Source organism: Staurois parvus, unplaced genomic scaffold (assembly GCF_062004578.1).
Source record: "Staurois parvus isolate SC_StPar_1 unplaced genomic scaffold, SC_StPar_1.0 ptg000303l, whole genome shotgun sequence".
Taxonomy (NCBI): domain Eukaryota; kingdom Metazoa; phylum Chordata; class Amphibia; order Anura; family Ranidae; genus Staurois; species Staurois parvus.
The window spans coordinates 9,959,733-9,972,729 of record NW_028318099.1 but is presented as its reverse complement, the minus strand read 5'-3'; the positions used below and the strand labels follow the sequence as shown (position 1 = coordinate 9,972,729).

Sequence of the window (12,997 nt, the reverse complement as noted above, 5' to 3'; positions counted from 1 at the left end):
AAAATTGGAACACTGGAATACGAGACACATGCGAGTCCTATCAAATGGAATACGAGACACTCAGAGTACCCTAACGCATTTTAAAGGGCTCTGATGAAGAGGGAATCTCCCTTCCAAACGCATCAGCTGTACTCTGAGTATCTCCCATTTGGTAGGACTCGCATGTGTCGCGTATTCCAATTTTGGATTTTGCATGCATTTTATACTGCTACGTTTGTGAGTATACACCCTATTTTAATAAACTCACATTTTTTATTAGGGCATTGTCGTGCACCAGGAGGAACCCAGGACCCACTACAGCAGCGTAGGGTCTGACAATGGATCCAAGGATTTCATCCCGATACCTAATGGCAGTCAGGGTGCCATTGTCTAGCCTATAGAGGTCTGTGCATCACTCCATGGATATGCCTCCCCAGACCCTCACTGACCCACCACCAAAACTGTTGTGCTGAACGATGTTACAGGCAGCGCAATGTTCTCCATGGCTTTTCCAGACCCTTTCACTTCTGTCAAATGTGCTCAGGGTGAACCTGCTCTCATCTGAAAAAGCACAGGGCGTCAGTGGTGGACCTGCCAATTCTGGTGTTCAATGGCAAATGCCAATCGAGCTCTATGGTGCTAGGCAATGAGCACAGGGCCCACCAGAGGACATCGGGCCCTGAGGCCACCCTCATGTAGTCTGTTTCTGATTGCTTGGTCAGAGACATTCACACCAGTGGCCTGCTGGAGGTAATTTTTTAGGACTCTGGCAGTGCTCATCCTGTTCCTCCTTGCAGAAAGGAGCAGACACTGGTCCTGCTGATGGGTTAAGGACCTTCTACGGCCCTGTCCAGCTCTCCTAGAGTAACTGCATGTCTCCCGGAATCTCCACCATGCTTTGCGACTGTGCTGGGAGACGCCGCAAACCTTCTGGCAATGGCGCATATTGATGTGCCATACTGGAGGAGTTGGACTGCCTGTACAACCTCTGTAGGGTCCAGGTATCGCCTCATGCTACCAGTAGTGACACTGACCCAAGCCAAATGCAAAACTAGTGAACAACTGTCGGAAAAGATGAGTAAGGGGGGGGGGGTCAGTGGCCTCCACCTGTAAAACCATTCCTGTTTTGGGGTTCGTCTCATTGTTGCCCATATAGTGCACCTGTTAATTTCATTAACACTAAAATAGCTGAAACTGATTAGCTGCTAATTAACTGACCAGTTCAATATCCCAGGTGTTTAATTGACTTGATGCTATACTCTGATTAAACAGTGTTCCATTAATTTATTTGAGAAGTGTATAAACACGCAAGCAAACCCAACAGCAAGTAATCAAACATTCAGTGGTATCTATAAAGGAGGGCTGTATGTGTATCATGTCACTGGGCTCTAAGAAGTTTATTCCCCCATACAAACAGTGCAACATGAATCCACCCCTCTCTAACATGTTTCAACCTTATGGGCCTAATGATAGAGATTGCCCCAGTCTTCACAGAATTCATAGTTTTCTATGATTAAGCCTGAAATGGTGAAACACGGAGGGGTGGGAGCATGTTGCACTGTTTGAATACACTTTCTGAAGTCCGTGAGGGTATCATGGTGCAGTCCTTTCTTTGACTTGTATTTTAATGGATCATAAATGGGCTCTGAAGAACGACATTCGGCGTGTCTGCAATGTAGCAGGAGGCTGCTGAAGCTGTGTGCTTTTTATTATATACATTCAGTGATATCTATTTTATTTCACGACAAAAAAAAACAAAAAACAAACCCACCACGGTCATTTGCTGTGTATTTTATTTAAAAAACACACAAAGTAACACAAACATAATGGCACTTTTGGCTTGGCAGTTCAAGATTCACAAACATGTTTGTATTAAAGAGGCATTTCCTTTTATTAATGGCAATTAGGTTTACTTGTATACAATTTTTTACAGCATTAGAAATTTAGCTACAATTTTACAAAATATTGATGCACTCTATGCTACATTGGTAACACATCAAGCTCTTTTAGATTTTGGTATTCTCCCATTCTAGAGATCACAAATGGGATTTCTGAGGGACTGGTCCATACCACTTTTCACCTAAAAACAAAGAAATAGAACATGCTGGATAACATGAAACCCTCATTTGCTTACAATAAAGTCTTACTGAACAAAAAAAATATATTGTAGCTTATCAATCAATCATTTGGATGTAGTGACTGCATTAGTTTTCGTTTTTAAGCTTTCTTCCCTCTGTTTTCACCTGGTTATCCAGCCAGTAACATACCTCCTGTATCAGAGTGCCTACACTCTGGATGAAAGGAGCAACAGAAACACCTTTGGACAGCAACAATATTAAGGCTAAACTGAGGGGGGTTTGAGGGGAGAGCTAGATGGACTAGCAAATTTAGGTACACTAAAAATGTGAGCCGGAGTTTGGCTTCAGTTTGTTAAGCAGTTTCAGTTTTGTTCCTTTCGAGATAAAGGTTTTACATGAATAAAAGCTGATCAGTGCACCACACCAGTGTTAAATGGCTTGTCTAAACCCTCTAATTGCTATATCTGCAGTACAGCTTATTCTCTTGGGGGGGAAACTTACTGGCTAGATCACCGGGTGAAAAGTAAAGGAAAGAAAGCCTTAGAAAGGAAACTAATGCGGCCATCTCATCTAAGAACTGGTAACTGTCACTTAAATAGTTAATTTGGATGAAGATAGTGCAAATAAATGATCTTTACTAACAGATGCGCTCCCTGTGATTACAAAATTAAGAGTGCTCTGTGAAGTACAGAGGAATCATCTGGTGGAAGATTTGTTTGCAGCTCGATGTGATGCATAAAAATGCAAATATATCAGGCTATATGATCAGCACAGGTCGGCTGTCCATTTCCTTTTCCCACATGGGAGATTATGTAATGTGTTTGTTGTCTGTAAGGTAGATATGACTACGTCCCGAATGGGTGAACACAAAGGCTCCTCATGTGGCTCTCTTTTTTACGGTTCCTCAACACTAAAAGGATCCTCTAACAACTCTTCACGGAGCTGCCAGCTGTTTCCTTTGAACTGTGTACACTAGTACAATGATTCATGGGTGTTGCAGTCACATGTGCTGCTCTACTCAAACTAAACTAGAATGCACACACACTGCTCTTATTCAAGAAATAACAGGAAAGAAAAAAAAATAAATTATATCCATCTATATTCACACCTACACACCACAACTGGAAGCACACAACAGACCCAAACAACTGTATCTTTTCTCATTTGCAACACAAAGATGTGCTTTACAACATTTTGCAGCATTGGGAGGTTTCCTCTAGTTGGATAGTTCAGTGACATTTTAAGCAAGCATACAGCAAATACCGTTAGCTATATTGGAAGCTGACCAAGTAGTTTGGAATGATCTTTGAAAAATACTCTAAAACAAGCCCTTACGGACTGGTGCAGGTACTATAAAGTGCTTTTACTGTTAGTAAAGTGTACATCAAGCAAAAATAATTCTCTAGCACTGAAAAGAAAGGAGAAGGATTAGAACTCCTGTCTGATATTCACAGTTATCCAGGGCTCCATTAAAAAGGGATGTACCCTCATCTCCTGTCCTGATGACAATGGTTTCAATAGACAGGAAGCAAGGAAAAATCTGCAACAGGGACCAAACACAGAAATATACATTCAACCTGGGGTCTAGCCATCTTCTAGCTTACTAATAAAAAAGGGGGAATATTGATATATGTGTACAATCCTTTCTTTGGAATACATCACAGGACACAGGGTCAATCTCCATAACAATAGGGTTATGCTGCCAACTTCAGGAGACTTGATACTGCCAAAAAAACAAAAAAAAACAAAACCAAAAAACAGTTTTTGTAGCAAGCCATAAATCATGAAGGCAGATGAGTGTGATCTCCGTGTCCTGTGATGTAATTCAAGAAAATGATTTTACAGGTAAACCAAAAATCTCACTCTTACCATATATTCCAGGACACAGGGTATTTTCAACTCCACTACGACAGGGATGTCCCAAAGCACTGAATGAGGGAAGAGCAACACTGCAACCATGTTAGGTAAAAAAGGATGGCCGAGACTGGAGAACCACTTTGTAGTAGTGGAGCACCAGGAACAGTTCCCTACAGGAAAGAGCAACCAATTCTGACACTCTCCAAGCCAAAGTAATGCCAACCAGAACAATAACCTTCTGAATTAGAAAGACATAAGACAGTGGGGGGTAAAAAAAACACAAACAAAAAAAAACCCCACTGAAGCTTTGCCTAATGGGGAGGGGTTATGTTTACAAAGAAATTTCCCATCTATGAAAGTGGCAGTGTAATCTTATCGTAATAGAGATGAAGATATCCTATGTCCTGGAATGTACAATAAGAAAAGCGTGTTTTTTTTCTGTCTGTTGCTGCTGGAGAGTTCCTCTTACTTTCTGTCTGGTAAAACATTGTTAGCAGGACAAAGTTGAAGTAGTTTTAAAGCCTGAATATTTTTTACCTTCATACAGTCAGCTTTCCTCGCAGCCCCCTGCACCTCCTCATTGGCTCCCGCTGCTGTCAATCACAGCTAGTGAGGAGGGAGTGGGGCTCTGGAGAGAGCATGCACATGTGCCCTCAGAGGAACCAGCTTCCTATGGTGGCACTTGGCATTGGTAAGGAGCCCAGAGCATTGGCAGGGGACCCAAGAGGAGGATTGGGGCTTCTCTATTAAAAAAACAAAACAAAAAAAAACACCCTTGCACAGAGCAGGTAAGAATAACAGGGTTTTTTTTTTGTAAATATCAAAAGCACACCAGGGTTATTGCTACCGCCAACTTTTGGCCCTTTCTTGACTGCACAATACTGAACTGCTCCACTTTACCTCTTCTGCTTAACAGCAAAATCCGCTTAAAGGACAAGTTCACCTTTGGGCCACCGCCCTCCCTCCCTCCGACAGATATTACTGGGAGACTTCTTTACCTGTCAAATTTTAAAAATGTGCGGCCGTGCAGGGCTCTGTCCACACAGCAGCATCATTCACGGACTTCTGTGAATTAATGAACTGCAAGTTCTGACAGCCTTAGCGGCTGTCGCCTTGTAGCTTTCAATGAAAAATCTACACTATTACACAAAAACACATCTTCAGCAACAAAGAGACTGCCTGTTGGAAAAAATGTGTTTGGTTCCACTTTAATAACATGTAGTAGAGTTGCAAAGATGCACATTTTTTTTTTTCCCCATCAGCAAGTACCGATACTTGTGCTCAAGTACTTGCCGATACAGAAATCTTTGCAGTGCCATTTGAAGCAATGCAAAATGAATTGGCTCAAATTGCACTGCAAAGAACCACATGTGATTTGAACAGGAATGTGTTGAGATTTCTGTCCGAATCACAACACGGTGCGATTACAAAATGAATGACTCAAATTACACCGCACCCACAGGGAAACGGCATACAAGTCAGACAGAAATCACAATGCATTTCTGTCCAAATCACAAGTGATTCTTTACAGTGCGATTTGAGCCCATTCATTTTGTATGGGCTCAAGTTGCAACCATAAAAAGGTATCAGTTTCAGGTATCTGAACGAGCTACGAGTACTCATTACAGTTGCAAAGATACTGGTATCTGTGCTGATACAAAGCATTTTCATATGTGGTTTTAATAAATTATGTTTGGAAACCCACCTAGCTTGTGTGCTAAAAGTTCAAAGCGATCAGATCCAAAATACATCTCTGGCTTTCCATTTATGTGGGCCACAATAGAAGGCATACCAAACACCTGCAAGGAAAACAAAAATTAGGGAAAGGAATTAAAGCAATCTGCTAGTGTTCTTGCGAAAACGTTTGTCTCCATTTCCTTGCAAGCAAAATCTGACAAGCATTACTGAAGCTTACCCCATACTTTAAAGCAATATCAGTAGTCTCCTTGAGTTTGTTCTTAACCTCTGGTGAAGATATGGTGGCCAAAACCTTTTTAGCATTGTCCTCCGACATGCCTGCTTTTTTAGCAGCCTAAAAGGGAAACACAAAATAATGGAAATGTAAAAATTGTAACCAAAACACTATGAGAAGTACAAGCATGCCCTGTAAGAAAATGCTGTGGCTTACAGCATGAACCCCTTAACTGCTATGGTCCTTAATTGTTTTCACATCGAGCTGGGGACAATTTTCCAATGTACTTTAAAATCAGAGGAAGCAGATTATTACATAAATTAAACTAAAGTTTACAAATGACTCTAAAAGTGCTAGTAAAGGCTCAAGGTTTTTTTACCTTCATGCACTAAAACCTGTGTGCAGCAGCCCCCTAATATTTACCTGAGCCCCATCATGATCCAGTGATGCGCACGAGAGCCTTGGCTCTCCAGGACCTCTCTCTCTCCTTATTGGCTGTCAATTACAGCCAGTGAGCCAATGAGGGGAGAGGCTCTGTGTGTGAATGGACACAGAACAACGGCTCAAGATCAAGCCTGCTTGGATGTCCCCCATAACAAGCTACTTGCTCTGGGGGCACTTGGAAGCAGGGAGGGGCCAATAGCGCCAGTGGGGACCCGAGAAGAGGAGGATGGGGCTCCTCTGTGCAAAGCTATTGCACAGGGCAGGTAGGCATGACATTTTTTTTTTTTTAATTGCCTTTAAAATATTATCACTTTAAAATATACTAAAGGAAGAAAAAGGAAACATTTATAGAACTTAAGATTTTGAATTATTAAAATATATTTTTCCTAATAAGTTGCTACCAGAGCACACACTCAATCTCCAAAACTCCTACTAAGAGATAAGTGTGCCATTCTAATAAATCAAATCTAAAACTGTTTGCAGGCTTGGGAAATGAAAAAAATGAAGGCACACAAATATGTGAGTAAGACTTACTCCCTATACTACTACTCCTCTTTAGGTTTTATAGATTTGAAAGATGGGGGCAGCCTAATGTAAATCTTATCAGGGTGTATTAAAGAATTCCAAAACCTTGTTTAGTTAAAAAGGTAATCAGTGGGCAGATCTAATTTTTTTTTCACTCATACATAATTGATCATGCTCTAAAGCGTGTTCACACCAGCAGACATAGGGCTGCCTTGCCCAACAGACCATATGCAAGGATAAGGCAAATAGCCACATTTCCTATTGTTTCATTTCACACCAATGCACTACTTTGGTGTGAACTGACATTTTGCATTTTTGTAAAAAAAAAAAAACAGGAGCTTATTGCTCACACTTGACATTTCCTATGCCATCTGGATTTGGGGGTCTTTTTGAAATGATGAAATAGCATTGTGCTTCTTCCTGCCTACAGACTGGACTAAAGCCTTTTAAATTATGTATAATTTAATAGATTGTGATTAAAAGGTTATATTTTATTTACACTTTAACACTTTGGTTTTCCCAGATCTCATACATACATGGATCAGCCATAACATTATGACCACTGGCAGGTTATGTGAACATTATGGTTATCTTGTTATGCAATCTGAAAGTCAGCTGGATATATCAAGCAGCAAGTAAACACACTGAGGTAGATTTACTAAAACTGGTGCACTCAGAATCTGGTACAGCTGTACATGGTAGCCATAGTCTAACTTCAGCTTGTTCAATTCGGCTTTGAAAATAAAACCTGGAAACCGATTGGTTTCAATACAGAATTGCACCAGATTTTACACTTTACAGTTTTATTAAATAACTCCTGAAGTTGATGTGTTGGGGAAAAAAAAAAGGAAATTGCAGTTTGTTGTGTATGGGGCTGAGGAGCTGTAGACTGGTCAGAATGCCCATGCTGACCTGTGTTTGCAGTCAAAGTGCCTGCAATGGACAATGAGCATCACAACCTGACCACAGAGCAATGGAAGCAGGTGGCATAGTCTGATGAATCATGTTTTCTTTTACATCATGTAGATATCCATGTGCGTGTACGTCACTTACCTGGGAAGAGATGGCCCCAGGATGCAGTATGGCAAGAAGACAAACTGGCAGAGGTAGTGTAATGGTTTGGGCAATGTTCTAATCAGGGGCGGACTGACAACTCATGGGGCCCCTGGGCAACAGGGGATCATGGGGCACCTGTGTCCTCGCCCACACCCACAAAAGCCTATGAAAAAGCCAATGAAGGGTACCAGGGACATCTCATGGGGCCCCCTACTGACCCGGGGCCCTTGGGCAGTGCCCGAGTGCTCGAATGGTTCTAATGGAAAACCTTGATCCTGCTATTCATGTGAATGTTACTTATTACACACCACCTACCTAAATATTGTTGATGACAAAGTACACCCTTTCATGGAGCCAGTATTCCGTGATGGCAGTGGCCTCTTTCAGAGGGATAATGTGCACTGCCACACTGCAAAAATGGTTCAAGAATGCTTTGAGGAATGCTAGATTGACATGTTGACTTGGCCTCTAAATTCTTCAGGACTCAATATCAAACAAACATCTGTAGGATGTGCTGGAAAAATTTGTGAAATCCATGGAGGCTCTTCATCTTGCAACTTACAGGGCCTTAAAGGATCTGTTACTGATAGCTTGATGCCAGATACCACAGCATACCTTCAGAGGTCTAGCAGAGTCCATGCCTCGATAAGTCAGGGCTGTTTTGGTGGCAAAGGATGACCTACTCAATACTAGGTGAGTGGTCATAAATCTATGGCTGTTTACACACACACACACATACACACACTACTAGCGACAATGTTGTTGTATGCCTGCACAAAAACAGCTCCTTATATTTTTTTTTTTAAACAGGAATATATGTGACAGTATGACAAATACTGAAGCACAACAGGGACACAGTGGTCACTGCATAAAAATCACCCCACAAACAGAACTTGGACATTGGAATGTGCTGTTTATACAGATAATCACAGCCCATTATAACAGGAGAGTAATAATAGTACTATTACTAATAAAGAATACATATAATAAGATAGTCCTTACCTCCAGCATGCTCTCTGGTTCAGTAATATCTTTATCCTATAAAATCAATAACAAAATATAAGCACTGACACCATATACATCAATTACAGAAAAAAATAATAGGTATATGAAGCAGAACTGACTTCAGACCAGATTCGAATCCAAAGCTCCCTTGAAACTGGTTCTAAAAATTCAGGATGCGACATCTGAATAGCTGTGACAAAGCGCATGGCTGAGAGACTTCCTGTAAGAAAAACCAACAGGTACTTAGTATGGAGAAGCATGTGACTCATTTACCCTTCTAGAATGCAAAAGTGCTGGGCGATTGGTCCAGTATTATTAACATGAAAGGGACAATCCTCAGCTCCGCGGAAGTTCCAGTTGGATCAGACGTGTCAAACAAGCAAAACAATGGCCGGAATTGCATGAAATAATACTTCAAGGACAGTCTAGGATGGCTGTACTGCTCTTCCACAGATACAGTATAATGAGTGAGCATTGCTACACTATGGCAAGAAGAGTATTACTGGTCAAAATTAATAGATTGCAATACATGGAAAAAAAAAACCTGAAGAAATTAATACAGTTATGTTTAAAACCCATCTCCGGGGATAGGAAAAATGGTAAACGTGCGTTTTGTATTTGGTAACAATGGTGCTTGCCCCTTTCTTTGCAAGTGTTATACCTTGAGTTTGAGTTTGTTGCCATCTACTGGACTAATCAATGACAGCATCCATGTAATAGGCACACAGAAAGACAACTGTACTTGTATTTTACTTTTATTGAAATTACTTCCTCCAACCCCTCTAATGCCCACTAGGTGTTATACTTGCCTTCAGTACCAAGCAACAATCCTCACTATACGGCCCCTACACTTACAGTGGTTGAGGGGAGGGGGCGTTTTTTACAGGTGATTTTAAACTCTTATCACTTGAGACATATATAAAGCAGTGAATGTGACATTCAAACATTCACTGAAGGTAAATGAGTTTTAATAAACAAAACAATTCACCACCAGTGAATGTTTGCTAAATTCACATTTATTGCTGTTTGGAGGAGAAGTGGTCAACTGGCACTGATGTTGTGTATCAGCTGGAAAAGAAGCCCAGGAATATTCCACCCAAAAAATAGCAAAGCAGGAGACTATTTTGTCTATGTAAAAATTGGGTAACTGGCCCCATCTGTGCTACAAAAGGTGTGCTTGGACTGGTCCTACCAGCCCTACTGAAGTCAATGCATCTGCCCTTGGAAACTAATCTTTCATACCAGTCTGAGAAATATGCAATTTAAGTATTGTGGTATACATCAGATGGCCTAGAACTGCATGCAATTCATTAGCCAGTTGTTGGGAATCACCCCCTTGCCCTTTTTCCATTTCACATGGGACAATGATCACTTGACAGAACTGGGCCGGGTTCGAGTCCTCCACAAACATACAGCAATGCCTTATAGCGTATACAAGAGAAAACGCAAGGGGCCAAATGATGAGACTACTGTTAAACAATATGCCAGCTTGGTTGGCCAGACCTGTGCTGAGTGCATGTTACTATACCACAGCTGAGAGCCCAGAGCATTTATGATCTTTAAAAGGACTGACGTTGTAGGAAGACTGCATGTTATTATTATTGGCAATCTGGTAATTAATTAACCAGTTTGGTATGAGTGAGAGAGAGCTGGATCTGTCAGTTCTCCATAGCTCAATCATGTTCCACCCTAAATTGTAGTGTATAGGAGAACTATGCAATTCTACTCAGTTATGTTTAGGTTTTGTTTTATTTAACAACAAATGACAATATTGTCCTGTTATGTGCACTGTTTTTATATAGGATTTCTTTAGCTCCCAATTCCTAAGGTTCTAGGCCAGTTATCAGCTGAAAACATTTGCAATCATCAGTGTCCAGAGGTGTCTACTGATGGAACAGATTGCATTGTCTGTAATGGGAATGTGTGCACAAAAGTGGCTGATGCCACTGAATAGCTTCTACAGTTGTTATAGGTCAATACCCAACTTGCATCATTTGTTTTATTCCAACTCTACACCCATAAATAATAAGATGATACAGGTAAATCTTTCACAAAATGTTTAAATTTTATGTATTGTGGGCCTTCAATAAAATCTCCAGTTACATAAAATTTAACCTATGCTTGAAAAATATGGAGGCTGTACAGATAACCTTTTCAAAATTCAAGCGGCCTGACTGTCATATTAGGTCCTGACTTGAACAAGTATGCAGAATAGGAGTTACGATTTTACCTTGACCTCTAATATGCATGCTTATTCCAAGTCTGTGATTCAGAATATATTGCTGCCAGAAGCTACTTTTCTTGCATGGAGTTTAAGTGGTTGTAAAGGCTGAAGGTTCTGCACTGTTCTTCTATGCATGAAGGTAAAAAAGCAAAAAAAAAACAGAAAAAGAAAACCTTCCGTGTGTTGCTCCCTTCACAGCTCCCCAATACTCACCTAAGCACCCTCTTGATCCATCAATGTGTTTGGGAGCCTCAGCTGTCCTGGGTCTCACACTCATTAGCAGAGAAAGCAGCGGGAGCCATTGTACGTATCTTCAGTAAAGTCCATAGGACAGTCCTACAACCTTCAATTTCCTGCATAGGAAATTTATATTGTGGTGATTTGAGTTGGAACATACACCTGGATGTGTAGTATATATGGCTCTCTTTTGGATAGGGCTTTTGCACCATATAGGACATTCTTTGAAAGTGTATAAAAAGTATATAGACTATCCCTTTGGAAAAGACTATTGCATATAAGCACACCTTGTCAGTTATGGATTCAGATGCCTTCTCAACCATTGGTTCACGTACAGAGCCAAATGCCATTTTTTATGTTCCATACAGATCCATCATGGGACTTTATACAGTATGCTTCTGTTTGTAGCAGATATTACCCGACATCTGCCTTTATACTACTATATTGTACATAGATGAAAAAAAAAAAAAAAAAAGAATGGGAATTATGTATGATTTTATATTTGTGCTTATGATGTGTACAATAAAGATTGATTTGTATAGTACATTGGTCTAGGTTTACTCGGTTATTCATAGGAACCCAGTTCTATACAGATCTGAATTAGAGTCCTAAACTATCCTTTGTGTTTTATTTTTCGTATGGACTTTTTGCTAGGGACTCCCAAGCCTTTTTGACACATTATGAAAGCCCACGTAGCTGTGTGATTTTGAGGTCCTGGAAGGAACTCAATATAAAAAAAAAAAAAGTCAGGTTCCAAAAGGTAATATGTCACTTGTATGGAAACAAAAATTGCACTAATTGCAATACCTTAAAAAGGTGCATTGATCTCTTACAGTTATTTGTCAGAAAAAGCACAGACTAAAGTCAGCAATGGACTAACCTTTTTTAAGAACTACTTGAAAGAAATCACTTGGATGTTTCAGAGGAACCTGGAAGAATTCAGATAGTCTATTCAGATCCTGGTTCATGTAGATTCCTTTTTTGGGAACCAATGCAGGTGGAGAATTACCTATTAAAAAAATAAATATATTTTACACACATAGTATAGTCACAGTTTCTGAATTACCTGATGTAACCATTGCCCTATATACTGTATCACAACAAGGGTCAGGATGGAGTAATGCAACATCAGAGTTGGCAACCAAATGTTTAAATGGGGTTTCAACCTTCACTTCCTGGCTAGGGTCACCTGGTTCAGAACCATGTCAAGCACTTTCGAGGTCCAAGCTAAAAACTGAACCAAAAGAAAAAGCAGATCTAAACTCAAAAGCAATGTTAGTACTGGTTCTTGAAATAAACAACCTCAGATGAGGTCTCAGCAGGGAAACCTAACCAGTCAGCACTAGGCTGCAACTGAAGGTGGTTTTAGTATTAAATATAAAAGGTTGCAAACACCTAAAAAAATTTTCTGTTGTCAACTGAATGGGAAGCTTGCCTCTCTTTATATCTGCTTACAAATTAGCTGACTTTCACAACCTTTTTTTTAATCTCCAATTAAAGTTGCTAGTCCATGTTTGATTTCAGTTGCAGTAATGCCGATGGGAACCTCAGTTGACAACAATGACCAAATTTAGTCAAGGACGTAAATTGGGATTCCTGGAGGTAAACGTTTAATTAAGGCAGCTGGGAATCTCCCATTTAGCAGCAGTAGTGTGGTATGTACACCTTGGTTGGTGGTAG

The 12,997-nt window shown here is 40.4% G+C and overlaps 1 protein-coding gene across 1 annotated transcript in view; it reads right to left on the bottom strand.

Moving 5' to 3' along the window:
- Positions 1–1,754: 1,754 nt before the first annotated feature.
- GSTK1 (glutathione S-transferase kappa 1) overlaps positions 1,755–12,997 on the bottom strand; it is a 33,821-nt gene continuing 22,578 nt past the window's right edge. Inside the window, exons 3-8 of the mRNA XM_089683218.1 lie at positions 12,198–12,326; positions 8,976–9,076; positions 8,854–8,889; positions 5,830–5,946; positions 5,620–5,713; positions 1,755–2,059 (exon numbers count right to left, since the gene is read on the bottom strand). Coding sequence (XP_089539344.1) covers positions 2,016–2,059; positions 5,620–5,713; positions 5,830–5,946; positions 8,854–8,889; positions 8,976–9,076; positions 12,198–12,326 — 521 coding nt within the window. The 3' untranslated portion in view covers positions 1,755–2,015. The remainder of the gene's footprint in view (positions 2,060–5,619; positions 5,714–5,829; positions 5,947–8,853; positions 8,890–8,975; positions 9,077–12,197; positions 12,327–12,997) is intronic.